At 40.8% G+C, this 14833-nt stretch overlaps 1 protein-coding gene across 2 annotated transcripts in view; it reads right to left on the bottom strand.

Moving 5' to 3' along the window:
• The window catches only part of LOC122061357 (probable inactive ATP-dependent zinc metalloprotease FTSHI 2, chloroplastic), a 41362-nt gene that overhangs the window by 13941 nt on the left and 12588 nt on the right, over positions 1–14833 (bottom strand). For both annotated transcript variants that reach the window (XR_006134632.1, XM_042624598.1), the window contains exons 7-11: positions 11453–11538; positions 11166–11244; positions 9852–9974; positions 9694–9750; positions 9381–9597 (exon numbers count right to left, since the gene is read on the bottom strand). Coding sequence is in view for 1 of the 2 variants with exons in the window: in XM_042624598.1 (XP_042480532.1) it covers positions 9382–9597; positions 9694–9750; positions 9852–9974; positions 11166–11244; positions 11453–11538 (561 nt within the window). In the remaining variant the exon portion in view is untranslated. The remainder of the gene's footprint in view (positions 1–9380; positions 9598–9693; positions 9751–9851; positions 9975–11165; positions 11245–11452; positions 11539–14833) is intronic.

The raw sequence follows: 14833 nt of genomic DNA, 5'->3' as shown, positions 1-14833 counted from the left end.
ATATTTTTTTAAGAAAATATGATAGCATAATTACAATAACTAGCTAAGCTACATATGAGGTATTTGAGATAGGGCACATCAAGAACAATGAACTTCACATTAGTCATACATCTCCAAATGACTAAAAAGGTTGAAGTCTAGTAATACAGAGAAATGAGAGATCATCATCAGCCTTTCTTGGCTGAGATCCAATTTAAATTAGTTGATGATATCAAGGTGGCTTGTTAAGAGAAACTGGCTGAAGTTTTTTCTACTGGCTGAAATTTTTTCTTTCTTCCATTTTTTTTTTTGCCCCTTCATTTTCCTTGGTTATTGTCAGGCCCCTTCGTCTTTTCCTGTTATTTTCAGCTCTTTTGTATACCACTTACTAGAAAATACAATTACCGTTGGTGTCATTTAAGTTAAACCAGCCAAATCTATTAAGTTTTGCAGTTCTTTACTTGATGTGGTGTACTATGGCCTCCTATGGGGCTCTTAACACTTATGTCACATTTATCTCCATATCTCTATGTATAAGAGACAGGTGTATGTGTGTGTGTGTGGGGGGGGGGAGATTGTCATGTTTCTTTTTTAACATTTTTTTAAACTTATCTTTTCATGCTCTTGTACATTCATGATTCAATGATTTTCTGGGGTTAATAACCTTCAATATCTACTAGGTCATTCATTGAATGGAAATTTGCTTTTCCCTGCTTTTGTGAAGCTTTGTATATCAGTAAGTTAAGAAGATTCCAGCGAAAACTTTGGATTACTTAGTCCTACTTAGTCACTTTTCTTGAGGCTTCATTTGGTTGGAAATGCAGTAAAATAAAATTTTCATTGGTAAGGGGAAGCTCTGCAAGAGCCGTTTGAGTTGGTATGGACCATATGGTCATATCCAACGGACACCCATGGATGCACCAGCAAGGAGGAGTGACCAGATTCACATAGAAGGCGCTGAAAGAGGAAAGGACAGACATAAAATGACTATAGGGAAAGTGCTGAGAAAAGATATGCAAAAACTAGTGCTCAACCCAAGTATGGCCGTAGATAGAACTGTTTGAATGACAAAGACCTGTGTGGCTGACCCCTTTTAAGGCGAAGTTCCCAAGATACCGCTTTGACCTTTGTGTTTACCTATCTTTTTACCTCTTGTACTTCTTCATTTTTCTTTTATAGCCTTCTCTTTTCTTACTATCTATGCTTCTATCGTATTCATGTAGCCGACCCCATTTAGTTGGGACAAGGTTATGGTAGTTGTTTGTCAAGGGAAGTGAAATAAAATGAAAAGCAAAATATAAAAGAAAATATTCAATGGTTTGTATAACAGAAATAAAACTAATAAACCAACAGTAGACATAGGCGAGAAGAAGAAGAAGACGGTGGAGGAAGAAGAGACCCTGCTGTTGAATCATGAGTGTGGAAAAACCCCTCACCCCTTGTCCAATATATAAGTCTGAAGTATACCCAATAAAGGGAACTTACATGGACTAGAAAGGAATGTACCTAATCTAGAAGAATAAGACTTACAACTGTAAACAAACTAAAGTCACGCAAGTAAGCTACCGTTCAAGGATAAGATTATGTGTACATGACCCATATGTACCCCCATGGTACATACAGGTCATGTGCCCCTACAACATACAAACCAGAAGACTTTAACAGTATGTTTGGTTGGATCTAGAAATAATGTTTTTTTAGATGGGTACACTATAGAAGGGGGGGGGGGAAGGTAACGGTTAGGAGACTCAAACTCGAGACCTCCTGGTGAGTGTGGGCTTTGCACACCACAACCTCACCAAATGCTTTAGGCAGTTGTTGTTAATCTGGAAGTAATGTTGATGTAAGTTTGTAAAGAAAAATTTAGGGACCACGACATGGAGAAGTAGGAGTTGAAAAAATTTAGGCCGTATTTCTAGGATTTGGATCATCTATGGTGCATCATGGTGTTCGGCGGGCATCCAATGCCTAGAAATGCCTTGGGCTGCGTGCGACTGCCTTGGGCTCCGTGCCAAGGCGTTTATTGCCGTTGGAGGCACGCCAAATGCCATGTTGCACCACAGAGGAGTTGAATCCATATTTCTACTGAAAAAACCAAATACTTGGTCTAGCGCACCAATTTGTGCCACATGAAGGGTGATGTGGCCATTCTGACATGGTCTAACTAGCCATATGTCAAATTTAGAGTCTAATTCAGTCAAATACTCTCCCATGTATTGGCAAACTCTTTTTATGCTGAAATTTGACATGTGCAGTGGACCTTGGGGTCTACCTATACACAATTTCAGCCCCATCCAACCGGCACATGGCAAATATAGGCGTGCAGACCAGGAATTTGTTTCTACTTCGTGAGTCCAGGAAGCTGCACCCAATAAAAAAAATCATTTTAGTTCAAACGCTACCCGTCAAGAGAAGAACATCCACAGAAAATGTGTATTACAACCTGTTGGAATATGTGTCCAGTTAGGCTCTGTACTGTAACGTTCTGAAAAAACTGATTCTTGTGTTTTTCCAATTTTTTGGAGTAGAAATAGGCAAAAAGCTGTATGGTATGCCCGGTTTAGTTTCTTGCTTTTTAGAAATGAAGTGGGCACTTTTCATAACTTGGAATCCCTTTTTTGGCATAAGAAAACCTTGTTTTTCATATTCAGAATCGATTTTGAGCAAAAGGTGTAGAATCAAATGATTCACTTAAGTGGAGAGGGGTAAAGAAGGAAATTACACTCAAAACATAACAATAGAGCTAATGATGGCATTGTAAACCCTACTGCCCTCTTTTCTCTTGGAACAACGAGAGAGAAGCGTACAGAGCCTTGCCATAGGAAACCAAAGCTTCAACCCTACCTTCCAACCTTCTACATCTCACGATCTGCCGTTGGCGAGGTTAGAGGTGGGATGCTCTCTCTCTCTCTCTCTCTCTGAACTAATTTCAAAGAAAAACTGAAAAGGGAGAAGAAAAAGATCCGTCGTTTGTTTCTCCACCAGGCGGCTTGAATTTGGGTTTTGGACAGAATTAAGGAAGAAATGGTTTGATCGCATCCACACATATCACTGGAAGATCGGTGAACTTGATTAAAGGGTTCGTGGATATCTTGATTCTGGCATCTGGTCTTCCTGCTGTTTGGTATGCCCAAAATATGAGGAAAGCCATGCAATGGGGTCTGTTCTTCGAAGATGTGAGCATCCTCATTTCTTTTGATAGGCGTCAATGAGGGTCGCAATGCGAGGACAAGGAAGTTGACCATTCTGATGTAGTTCCCAGGCTGTATCAACAGTATGAAGAAGGGGAGCCGGAACTTGCTGAGAAAGATATCATTCACTGTGCACATAGTATGAAGAATTTCAAGAGGAAGCTGAGGTATGGCACAACAAAGATTATGGCTGTTTTCACATGTTGTGGGACCGTATGTCGAGAGTGTCGGCATACATACATACATACGTTGTGGGACCGTATGTCGAGAGTGTCGGCATACATACATACATACGTAAAAACATACACATACGCTGTTACATACTTGCGCAACGATACATACGTAAAGACTTACGTACTTACATACATACTCATACTTTTTGAGACACACAAACTTAAAGTTTTCACATGTTTTGTAAGTTTTCGCTATTTAAAGCCCCCACTTAATGAAAAATGGGCAAGAGCCCGGTTTGTCTTACATCAGGAGAGAAAATGGTATCAGAGCCTTGTTCCTTCTCCGGCTAAGGTCCTTCTCCGGCAGCCTTCTTAGTTCTGTTTGAACCTCTGCTAGTTAAAGAGACGGTCTAGGCCACGCCCTATTGCAGGTTACTTCTTGATTCTGGTTTTCTGGTGTCGGAAAAAGACCCTGTGAGAGATGGGTTTGTCAGGCCCAGGAGAGGCCGTTTTTATACCCTGTAACGGCTCGGGTTGCTCCGCCTCTGAGAACTAGGTCCAAGAGGGTTCTGATCGGCCTCGACTAGTCGTCCTTTTATCTATCTGAGTTTCACCGGTGAGTGGTGCTGTTCGGTTATTGGACTTGCAGCCTTTGTTCCAACATGTCTCTTTCCCGTCGTTCAACCTCTTCTCGAAGCTCTGCTTCGTCTTCTCCTTCTTCTTCCTGATCTTCTTCTTTCTCTTCTATTGATTCTCTGTATAAGTTTGACTACTTACCTGAAGAGCAGACCATCCCTAAGACTCCGTCTCCTCTGTTAAATCCTTATACTTTCTTTCCGAAGACGAAATCCTCTTCTTCTTCCTGGAAAACTCTTATTGCTCCTCGGAAGAAAACTCCACCTCTCAAAGAGTTGGTTCAGGCCTCTCGTTGTGATCAATATCACATCCCTGCCACCGATAAAGAACAGTTGTTTACCTTGGAGATTCCGTCTAACCTTATTCCTCGGTGGAAAAATCAGGGTTATACTCATCTCCATTTTGGTGCGATTAAGTTCGCCCTTTCCTTTCATGGCAGAAAAGGTCTTCCTGTGGCTTCCCGGATCGCCCTTCTTGACAGTCGGTTTTTGCGGTATGAACACGCCGTGATTGCCACTGTTCAGACTACCCTGAATGCAGGAACCATATTCCTCACTCTCTACCCTAATTTCAATATAGCCTTAGCAGATCCCCATCTTCCCTCTACTTTGAAGTTCCAGATCCAAATTTCTAGTACTCCCCAGACTCCTACGGCTTTAGCAGGAACTCTCCACTATCAATTGGCTTACCAGTTACAGAATCATGCCTATGATCTAACCAAAGGCCAGCACGAGGATGCCCTCTTCCTCTCTGTGGACTCTGATCATGTTCCAAGCCTTACTCACGTACCCAGACAATTGCCCCGAGATGAACTTTTTCATCTTCTTCCCTCCTCCTGGGTTACGGCTTATGAACAACAAATGGCTACAAGCCAGCCTACTCCGATAGAGCCTCTTCAGTCTACGGATCCTCAGTATATCACTCACCCTTCTGGTGAGGTTGAAATCCGTTTTCCACCTCCTCCAGTACAACCGTTACCTTCTCCTTTTCCTACTCAGTTCACAGGAATGATTCAAGCACCTAACATTCCTGTTAGATCTTTTGATGTTCATGGTAACCCGGTGTACTACTTCTCTGATCCAGTCACTGGTCATAAGTATTTTGACCTTTGTGATTGTGATGATTGTCTCCAAGACTCCGATGATGACTATGCCTACACTCCCAAAAAAAAGTCTTCCCAGACTATTCTAAGGGAGCGATATGAGTCAGGAGATCCTACTGTCGGACCATTGAGTACTGAAGCCCGATATCCCTTCATGGTAAAATATGGTACTCCTTTGGAACCTCCTTATGTTCCTCCTCCGACTCCAGTCTGTAAACCTTCTCCCTCTGTTCAGATGCCTTCTCCTATAGTCCCTCCTTGTTGCATGTATACTCCAGGATCTTCTTCCTCTACTCCTTTGCAGAATTTCCCTGGTCCTGCAGACTATGGTCCTGATTCTCATGGTGTAAGACATGTATGGAAAGTCAAATCTCCTATCTTGCCTACAGGCCAACAAAAAGACATTTCCCAAGCTGAAGCAGCTCTAAATTGGCAAAATGAGAATGCCATCTTTCAAAACCAGTACCTTGAACGTATCATTGCGACCCTCATTGACGCCTATCAAAAGAAATGAGGATGCTCACATCTTCGAAGAACAGACCCCATTGCATGGCTTTCCTCATATTTTGGGCATACCAAACAGCAGGAAGACCAGATGCCAGAATCAAGATATCCACGAACCCTTTAATCAAGTTCACCGATCTTCCAGTGATATGTCTGGATGCGATCAAACCATTTCTTCCTTAATTCTGTCCAAAACCCAAATTCAAGCCGCCTGGTGGAGAAACAAACGACGGATCTTTTTCTTCTCCCTTTTCAGTTTTTCTTTGAAATTAGTTCAGAGAGAGAGAGAGAGAGAGAGCATCCCACCTCTAACCTCGCCAACGGCAGATCGTGAGATGTAGAAGGTTGGAAGGTAGGGTTGAAGCTTTGGTTTCCTATGGCAAGGCTCTGTACGCTTCTCTCTCGTTGTTCCAAGAGAAAAGAGGGCAGTAGGGTTTACAATGCCATCATTAGCTCTATTGTTATGTTTTGAGTGTAATTTCCTTCTTTACCCCTCTCCACTTAAGTGAATCATTTGATTCTACACCTTTTGCTCAAAATCGATTCTGAATATGAAAAACAAGGTTTTCTTATGCCAAAAAAGGGATTCCAAGTTATGAAAAGTGCCCACTTCATTTCTAAAAAGCAAGAAACTAAACCGGGCATACCATACAGCTTTTTGCCTATTTCTACTCCAAAAAATTGGAAAAACACAAGAATCAGTTTTTTCAGAACGTTACAGTACAGAGCCTAACTGGACACATATTCCAACAGGTTGTAATACACATTTTCTGTGGATGTTCTTCTCTTGACGGGTAGCGTTTGAACTAAAATGATTTTTTTTATTGGGTGCAGCTTCCTGGACTCACGAAGTAGAAACAAATTCCTGGTCTGCACGCCTATATTTGCCATGTGCCGGTTGGATGGGGCTGAAATTGTGTATAGGTAGACCCCAAGGTCCACTGCACATGTCAAATTTCAGCATAAAAAGAGTTTGCCAATACATGGGAGAGTATTTGACTGAATTAGACTCTAAATTTGACATATGGCTAGTTAGACCATGTCAGAATGGCCACATCACCCTTCATGTGGCACAAATTGGTGCGCTAGACCAAGTATTTGGTTTTTTCAGTAGAAATATGGATTCAACTCCTCTGTGGTGCAACATGGCATTTGGCGTGCCTCCAACGGCAATAAACGCCTTGGCACGGAGCCCAAGGCAATCGCACACAGCCCAAGGCATTTCTAGGCATTGGATGCCCGCCGGACACCATGATGCACCATAGATGATCCAAATCCTAGAAATACGGCCTAAATTTTTTCAACTCCTACTTCTCCATGTCGTGGTCCCTAAATTTTTCTTTACAAGCTTACATCAACATTACTTCCAGATTAACAACTGCCTAAAGCATTTGGTGAGGTTGTGGTGTGCAAAGCCCACACTCACCAGGAGGTCTCGAGTTTGAGTCTCCTAACCGTTACCTTCCCCCCCCTCCCCCCTTCTATAGTGTACCCATCTAAAAAAACATTATTTCTAGATCCAACCAAACATACTGTTAAAGTCTTCTGGTTCGTATGGTGTAGGGGCACATGACCTGTATGTATCATGGGGGTACATATGGATCATGTACACATAATCTTATCCTTGAACGGTAGCTTACTTGCGTGACTTTAGTTTGTTTACAGTTGTAAGTCTTATTCTTCTAGATTAGGTACATTCCTTTCTAGTCTATGTAAGTTCCCTTTATTGGGTGTACTTCAGACTTATATATTGGACAAGGGGTGAGGGGTTTTTCCACATTCATTCAACAGCAGGGTCTCTTCTTCCTCTACCGTCTTCTTCTTCTTCTCACCTTTGTCTACTGCTGGTTTATTAGTTTTATTTCTGTTATACAAACCATTGAATATTTTCTTTTATATTTTCCTTTCATTTTATTTCACTTCCCTTGACAAAGAACTACCATAACCTTGTCCCAACTAAATGGGGTCGGCTACATGGATACGATAGAAGCTTAAATAGTAATAAAAGAGAAGGCTATAAAAGAAAAATGAAGAAGTAAAAGAGGTAAAAAGATAGGTAAAACACAAAGGTCAAAGCGGTATCTCGGGAACTTCCCCTTAAAAGGGGTCGGCCACACGGGTCTTTGTCATTCAAACAGTTCTATCTACGGTCTTACTTGGGTTGAGCACTAGTTTTTGCATATCTTTTCTCAGCACTTTCCCTATAGTCATTTTAGGTCTGTCCTTTCCTCTTTTGGCGTCTTCTATGTGAATCTGGTCACTCCTCCTTGCTGGTGCATCTATGGGTGTCCGTTGGATATGACAATACGGTCTATACCAACTCAAACGGCTCTTGCAGAGCTTCCCCTTACCAATGAAAATTTTATTTTACCGCATTTCCAACCAAATGAAGCCTCAAGAAAAGTGATTAAGTAGGACTAAGTAATCCAAAGTTTTCGCTGGAATCTTCTTAACTTACTGATATACAATGCTTCACAAAAGCAGGGAAAAGCAAATTTCCATTCAATGAATGACCTAGTAAATATTGAAGGTTATTAACCCCAGAAAATCATTGAATCATGAATGTACAAGAGCATGAAAAAATAAGTTAAAAAAGAAACATGACAATCTCTCCCCCCCCCCCCACACACCTGTCTCTTATAAATAGAGATATGGAGATAAATGTGACATAAGGGTTAAGAGCCCCATAGGAGGCCATAGTACACCACATCAAGTAAAGAACTGCAAAACTTAATAGATTTGGCTGGTTTAACTTAAATGACACCAACGGCAATTGTATTTTCTAGTAAGTGGTATACAAAAGAGCTGAAAATAACAGGAAAAGACGAAGGGGCCTGACAATAACCAAGGAAAATGAAGGGACAAAAAAAAATGGAAGAAAGAAAAAACTTCAGCCAGTTTCTCTTAACAAGCCACCTTGATATCATCAACTAATTTAAATTGGATCTCAGCCAAGAAAGGCTGATGATGATCTCTCATTTCTCTGTATTACTAGACTTCTACCTTTTTAGTCATTTGGAGATGTATGACTAATGTGAAGTTCATTGTTCTTGATGTGCCCTATCTCAAATACCTCATATGTAGCTTAGCTAGTTATTGTAATTATGCTATCATATTTTCTTAAAAAAATATGTTTTACTATAGTGCAGGGATTCTCTAAGCCGCCAAGGTTTCCAATGCCCTCTCATGTGAAATATTTTATTCATTATTTTTAGCAGAGAGAATGTGGAGGGTGTAGGAAACCCTGGTGGTTCAGAGAACCTTTTCCCTTTACTTTATTATACAACATTTTTCATCCAACCAAACAGTGCCTAAGTGAAAAAATTCAATACACAATGGTCCATAAGATTGTGTTTGGCTTTGAAATTTGACAGAGATCCAATACACATGGTCCCTTATCCATCCGATGGCTAAAATTGCCAGTTCATTTCTCCAGACTGAAAATACACATGAGAAAATCCAGTAGATGAAGTGATATATGCTGGAGATTGGCTGCAAATTTGTCAGTTTGAGTCAGTCAACCCTCCCATAGTTCAAACTAGTTGACCGTGAAAATAGCTGATCTACATGGGATGGGACCAAGTATGCAAAATTTTCCCTGGTTATTTTGGAATTCAATTGCAATAGCTTTGTAAAAAGTTCTCCAGAAGCACAGTTTGTTTTTCTTATCAGACTAAAATGCCAAGAATAGAAAGTATCTAAATAAACCACTGATAGATAACATTGCCATATAATCACAGAATTTAAAATATGCAATGTCAAGGAAATTGCAGTAGATAGAAGATTTGCATGTACCTTACATACTGCTCCCTTCATCTGCTTCCTTCTTGTTCATCATCATTTCTTGGAACTGCATGCGCTTTGTGATTCTGATGTCAATTATACTAGGTGAAACTGGCTCAAGGGAGCCATGTACCTCAACTAAGTGAAAAAAATCCTGCTTGCTGAGGTTTTTCTTCTGAATGAGTTCATCAACCACAGCATCCATGAGCTTTCGATTTCGCATTAGTATCTGAAACATGCATATGACACATGGAATATGGTGGTTAAAATAATTAAATATGTTATTCTTGGCTACTAGCCCGTACTTCCACATAAATAAGGATACCTCTTTCGCACGTTCATAGCACATGTTAAGAATGCGCAAGGCCTCCAAATCAATCTCCTGAGATTAAAGATAAAAGTTGCAAGTCATGAATCACTGGTACAGTAGTTGCCATTTTATGCACACCATACAGAAATGCAAAATGAAAGCATTAACCGTACATTAAGTCGATCTGCAACCCAAAAGTCAGATAACCCATAATGTTTCTCAGAAAGACCACCGAGAACTAAAGTCCGTGCAGCCGACCTAGCATTGTCTGCTGTTTCTGCCCAAATCGTGCTCAACTGCAAAATCGCATCAGATTAGAAGGCCTCAAGTGCATCATAGTAGCCCAAGACTAAATGAAACATGAGTGTCAGAAAATAACTAGGTCTCTAGATATCTGTATAGCCAAGAAAAAAGGGTCCATACAAGCCAAGAGTCGAGAGTCAAAATACAAGAACCATCAAGATCCTGATGATCTAAAATGCAGAAACTTTGGAAGTACAATATTGATAAGCGAAGCCAGAAAGATATAACCCAAAATAGCACATAGGATTTGGCAATGGCTCTTCTCTTCTAACACTACATTTTGAAGGCGTTGAGACTTACGGAATTTCGGTCAGTGACTATTTGGAAAATTTGTGGGTGTGTACTGTGTGAAAAAAAACTTTATAGTCTAAAATGAAAAAATATAAACACTGATCACTATAGCAAGAATGATAAAATGCAAAATGGTGCACAAGAAATGGGGCAATGGCTCTTCTCTATTAGGATTGCACTTCAACTTCAACGGCTTCAAGGCTAATAGAATTTCAGTTAGTGACTATTTCCAGTATTGGAATCATGTGAATAAGAACTTTCGGAAGCTATTCTTCACCATCATCTAGTGCGACGAGCATAAGTGATGATCAAAATTTTGAAGTGAAGCACCCATACTTTTGGAAGCCATTGCTCGGCTTCAGCTATGGTGTGACAAAAACTCCAAGAGAATTTTTTTTTTGGAAGCACCCATACTACCATCTGTCTTTAGCATTTTTTTTCTTTTTTGGTAAATCTGTCTTTAGCATTACATCCATTATTTCATCAAAACTCCATGAGAATCTTTTAGTAATGATTCATGACACAAGATACTATTGACAGCAGTGGTGTTTTAAAAACAGAATGATCTTGCTCTCAAAAAAATAGCATAAGTTCTGGATATGCCAAGAGGGACAATTCAAAGAACTGAGACAAGCCTTACAAAGACTCTTGAACAGATTCTTTCATCTCGATAAATAAAATGATTAAAATCCAGGAATATCATCCTTGACACTTATTAGGAAGGTGAAGATCAGATTATGAAGAAACCTACAGAAACTCCAGATGCTACATCAAACTGCAAAATCACCATGTTATAACCCAAACATACCACTAGATATTCCTGCAAAAAACTATTGACATATATATTTATCATCAAAATAACTTTAGTGACAAAGGCACACTACTCATCTTACCTGATCCACACCATAACAGATCTCGTCTGCTGCACGTGGTGCCAGTTGAACAGTAATATGATCCAAGAGGGATTGCCGGCTGTATTGGAAGTCAGAGGAAAAAGATTATGAAGATGCTTTCCATATGCAGAGTGCAACCAAAGCTTCAAGAATCACGAATCTAGCTTATTTAAGTATAGGTTCCCTCTTACTGTTTGTTCTACATTAAAAAAAATTTCATTTTAGCTCCTATATTAGAGAACGTCCTCAAAATGAGAAACAGTATGGCTAGCTGAAAGATTTCATACCTAAGCATTCCTTCCTTAAATTTCATGTGGTCCATTTTAACTCGAACATAGCCAAGTTCTCTGCCAGCTCTAGGTGCAATTGTGACCTACAACAACACATTATAAATATCCCATCTGAGCACTTGTACAACAATTACCAACCATAAAATTGGGAGGACAATGATACTGACAAGAAAATCAAATTTGCAGGTATACTAGGCCAGTGATGCGGATCCGGATTCCAAGGACCGAAATCGGATCGCTTCTGGCCCACAAGAATGACCAAAATCTCAAATTTAATGGTTGAAGGGTATTCTTGTAATTTCAGAAACAAGCAGGGCCTTAGAAATAATTATAAGGTAGATGGGGTAGTTCTAGAACTAAAACTTTTATACAAAGGCTTATTCTGAATTTTACCAAAGAGAAAAGGGGTAATGGAATATAACTTTTGGGAACAAGGGCTTAATTGTAATAACAGGAAAAATTCTTTTAAAATAAAAGAAACCTGTTCTTCTTCTTCTTCTTGTCGTGAGAACCAGAAACCAGCGGACAGAAAAAAAATTCCGATCGGTAGAACTCCTTCGATAGGGCTTGGTTGGACCTGAAATTCGAAACGAAGCTTCTCAGGATAAGGCTCTATTGATCCCACAAGATAAGCACCTGGATTTTCAAGCTGGGAGGCTGCGGGAATGACCAGAAGTAGAACCTGGCGGTAGAACAGAGTCAGTCTCAGTTGCAGGTATGATGACAGATGGTAAAGGGACTTTTCGGCAGCTGAAGTCTGATGATTTGTGTCGCCTAGGAGAGGGCTTCCTGCGATCAAATCCTTGGCCCAAACAACTCACATATAAAGGAGCTCGAAACACCTCAGTAGGGCAGCAACTGTCACCCAGAACAGGGGCTGGGAAAGAGAACCAGCTAGAAGAAGAATGGAAGAAGAAAAAGAACAGCAGGAGAAGAAGAACAGAGGGAAAAGAAAAGACAGTCAGGGGAAGGGGAAGAAGAAAACAGTTCAGAAGAGAGAGAAAGGGAAACCACCCATGGCAGCCATCGTTTCCAACCAAAACATAAATTCTCAAATTCATTCAAAAATCTCTACTGAGTTCTCCATTACAGGGCTATTTAAAGAAAATAATAACATAATTTTGGAAGCTAATTAAAAATGGAAACTAAACCTAGATAGCAACTAAATAAAAATCAAATCTAAAGATAGCAACTACTTCCATCGTGCAACTGCATCAGCTCTCCCGGTCTTAAAAGAACTCGACTCCGTTGAGTTAGGTCGTGCTCCCAAGATACCCTTGTAAGTTGCTCGTTGATGAGGTGGCACGTATCTCGAAGCAGAAGATGGGAACATAACACCAAGAGGAGGGAGGGTAGGTTGACGTGCCACTAGAGCAGGAGTCAGTCGACGACGTGGCATGTCTGATAATGCGTGTGACCTCATTAAGTACATACGACCTCCTTGCTTCACCTTGATGGTGTTCCGTGCACCATCATAGAGAATGCCTGCATGTCGCTGCCAAGGTCGCCCTAGAAGAATGTCACAATGTGCCAATGGGGTGACCAAACAGGTGACATGGTACTGTAACGGCCCAAACTGTAGGTGTACTCGAACAACTGCAGTGGCCTCTTCTCGAGCTGTGGGTCCAAAACCTCACACATGAATCTTCTTGAAAAGCTGCTTTTGTGGAAGGTTGTGTACTCGAACAAATTCAGCAGATATGAAGTTTGCTTCTGCCCCAGTATCAACAACTACATGAACATCAATAGGGTCGGAGCCGTGCAGGAGAGTCCCCTTCTGTCTGAAGAGAGGAGCTTTATCAACTAGTCTATTCGAAAAGGATGAAAGGCTAGCTGAATGAGCTTCTACATCCTCATCTTCATCATCGACAACATCATCGTCCTCGAGCGGATAAGGATATAAATGAAATTCATCTTCATTCTTCTCTGTCGGCTGCTTCTCTGCTACGTTCACAGAACGAGTCCTGTTGGGACACTTGTTAGAATAGTGACCCTTCTCGCCACAACTATGGCATATGATATTCTTCACCCCAACACTATCCTTGTTGAACTCTGACCTTTTCTCTTCAACTCTGCGAGCTTCAGGCTTCTTTTCCTCCATACGCGGTGGAGGTCTATAAACTGAAGAAGTCTTGAGCATACCCTTCCAATAAATGGACTTCTCTTCAGCTGTCTTGGCATGAGCCGCTGCCACATCAACAGACCTGAAATCAGTGTTAGCCAACTCAAGTCGAATCTCAGTACTTAATCCACTGATATATCGCATCACCCGTTGCTGGTCTGTTTCCTGAAGCCGACACCTTGAAGACAGTTTGTGGAATTCGAGGGTGTAAGAATCCACATCTTTGTTCCCTTGTTGCAAGTTAAGTAATTTATGGAACATTACCTTTTCATAATTAAGGGGAACAAATTTTTCAGTCAGGATCTGCTTCATGACCATCCCAATTGATAACGGGTCCAAGTCTTCTGACAAACCTTGCATGTAGTACATCATCCCACCATGAACATGCATACCCAATAAACTTGGTGATGATGAGTTCACACTTTTTCACGTCTGGAAGAGTCTTATACGCAAAAATTCTCTCCACTTTGGTAAGCCAGTCAAGAAATTCCTCAGGTCCCTTTTCACCACTGAACTCGGGAACCTCCACTTTGATGCCATAATCTCTGTCAGAAAATTGCCGGGTAACATCCTGGGGAACAACCGGATCAGATTGCTGCCTCTGAGGTGTGTCTTCGATCCGTAAAGTGTTGAGCTGAGGGGGTAATGTAGAGGATCCTTCTTCAGCTCGCTTGTCGGACCTCCTCATAAAGGCAATCATCTCTTCCATAAACTTATCAAACTTAGCTTCAGTCCTCTCAAGCCTAGCATCAGTATTCTGTTGGTTCTCGGCTAACTCACGATACAATTTGTGCAACTCAGCATTGGTGATGTGACTTGCCATGGTTAGGAAATTGCAGGAAAATTTGCTCTGATACCACTTGATGCGGATCCGGATTCCAAGGACCGAAATCGGATCGCTTATGGCCCACAAGAATGACCAAAATCTCAAATTTAATGGTTGAAGGGTATTCTTGTAATTTCAGAAACAAGCAGGGCCTTAGAAATAATTATAAGGTAGATGGGGTAGTTCTAGAACTAAAACTTTAATACAAAGGCTTATTCTGAATTTTACCAAAAGAGAAAAGGGGTAATGGAATATAACTTTTGGGAACAAGGGCTTAATTGTAATAACAGGAAAATTCTTTTAAAATAAAAAAAACCTGTTCTTCTTCTTCTTCTTGTCGTGAGAACCAGAAACCAGCGGACAGAAAAAAAATTCCGATCGGTAGAACTCCTTCCATAGGGCTTGGTTTGACCTGAAATTCGAAATGAAG

This window comes from Macadamia integrifolia, chromosome 2 (genome assembly GCF_013358625.1).
Source record: "Macadamia integrifolia cultivar HAES 741 chromosome 2, SCU_Mint_v3, whole genome shotgun sequence".
Classification (NCBI taxonomy): Eukaryota; Viridiplantae; Streptophyta; class Magnoliopsida; order Proteales; family Proteaceae; genus Macadamia; species Macadamia integrifolia.
This window is presented reverse-complemented; position numbering and strand designations above follow the sequence as displayed.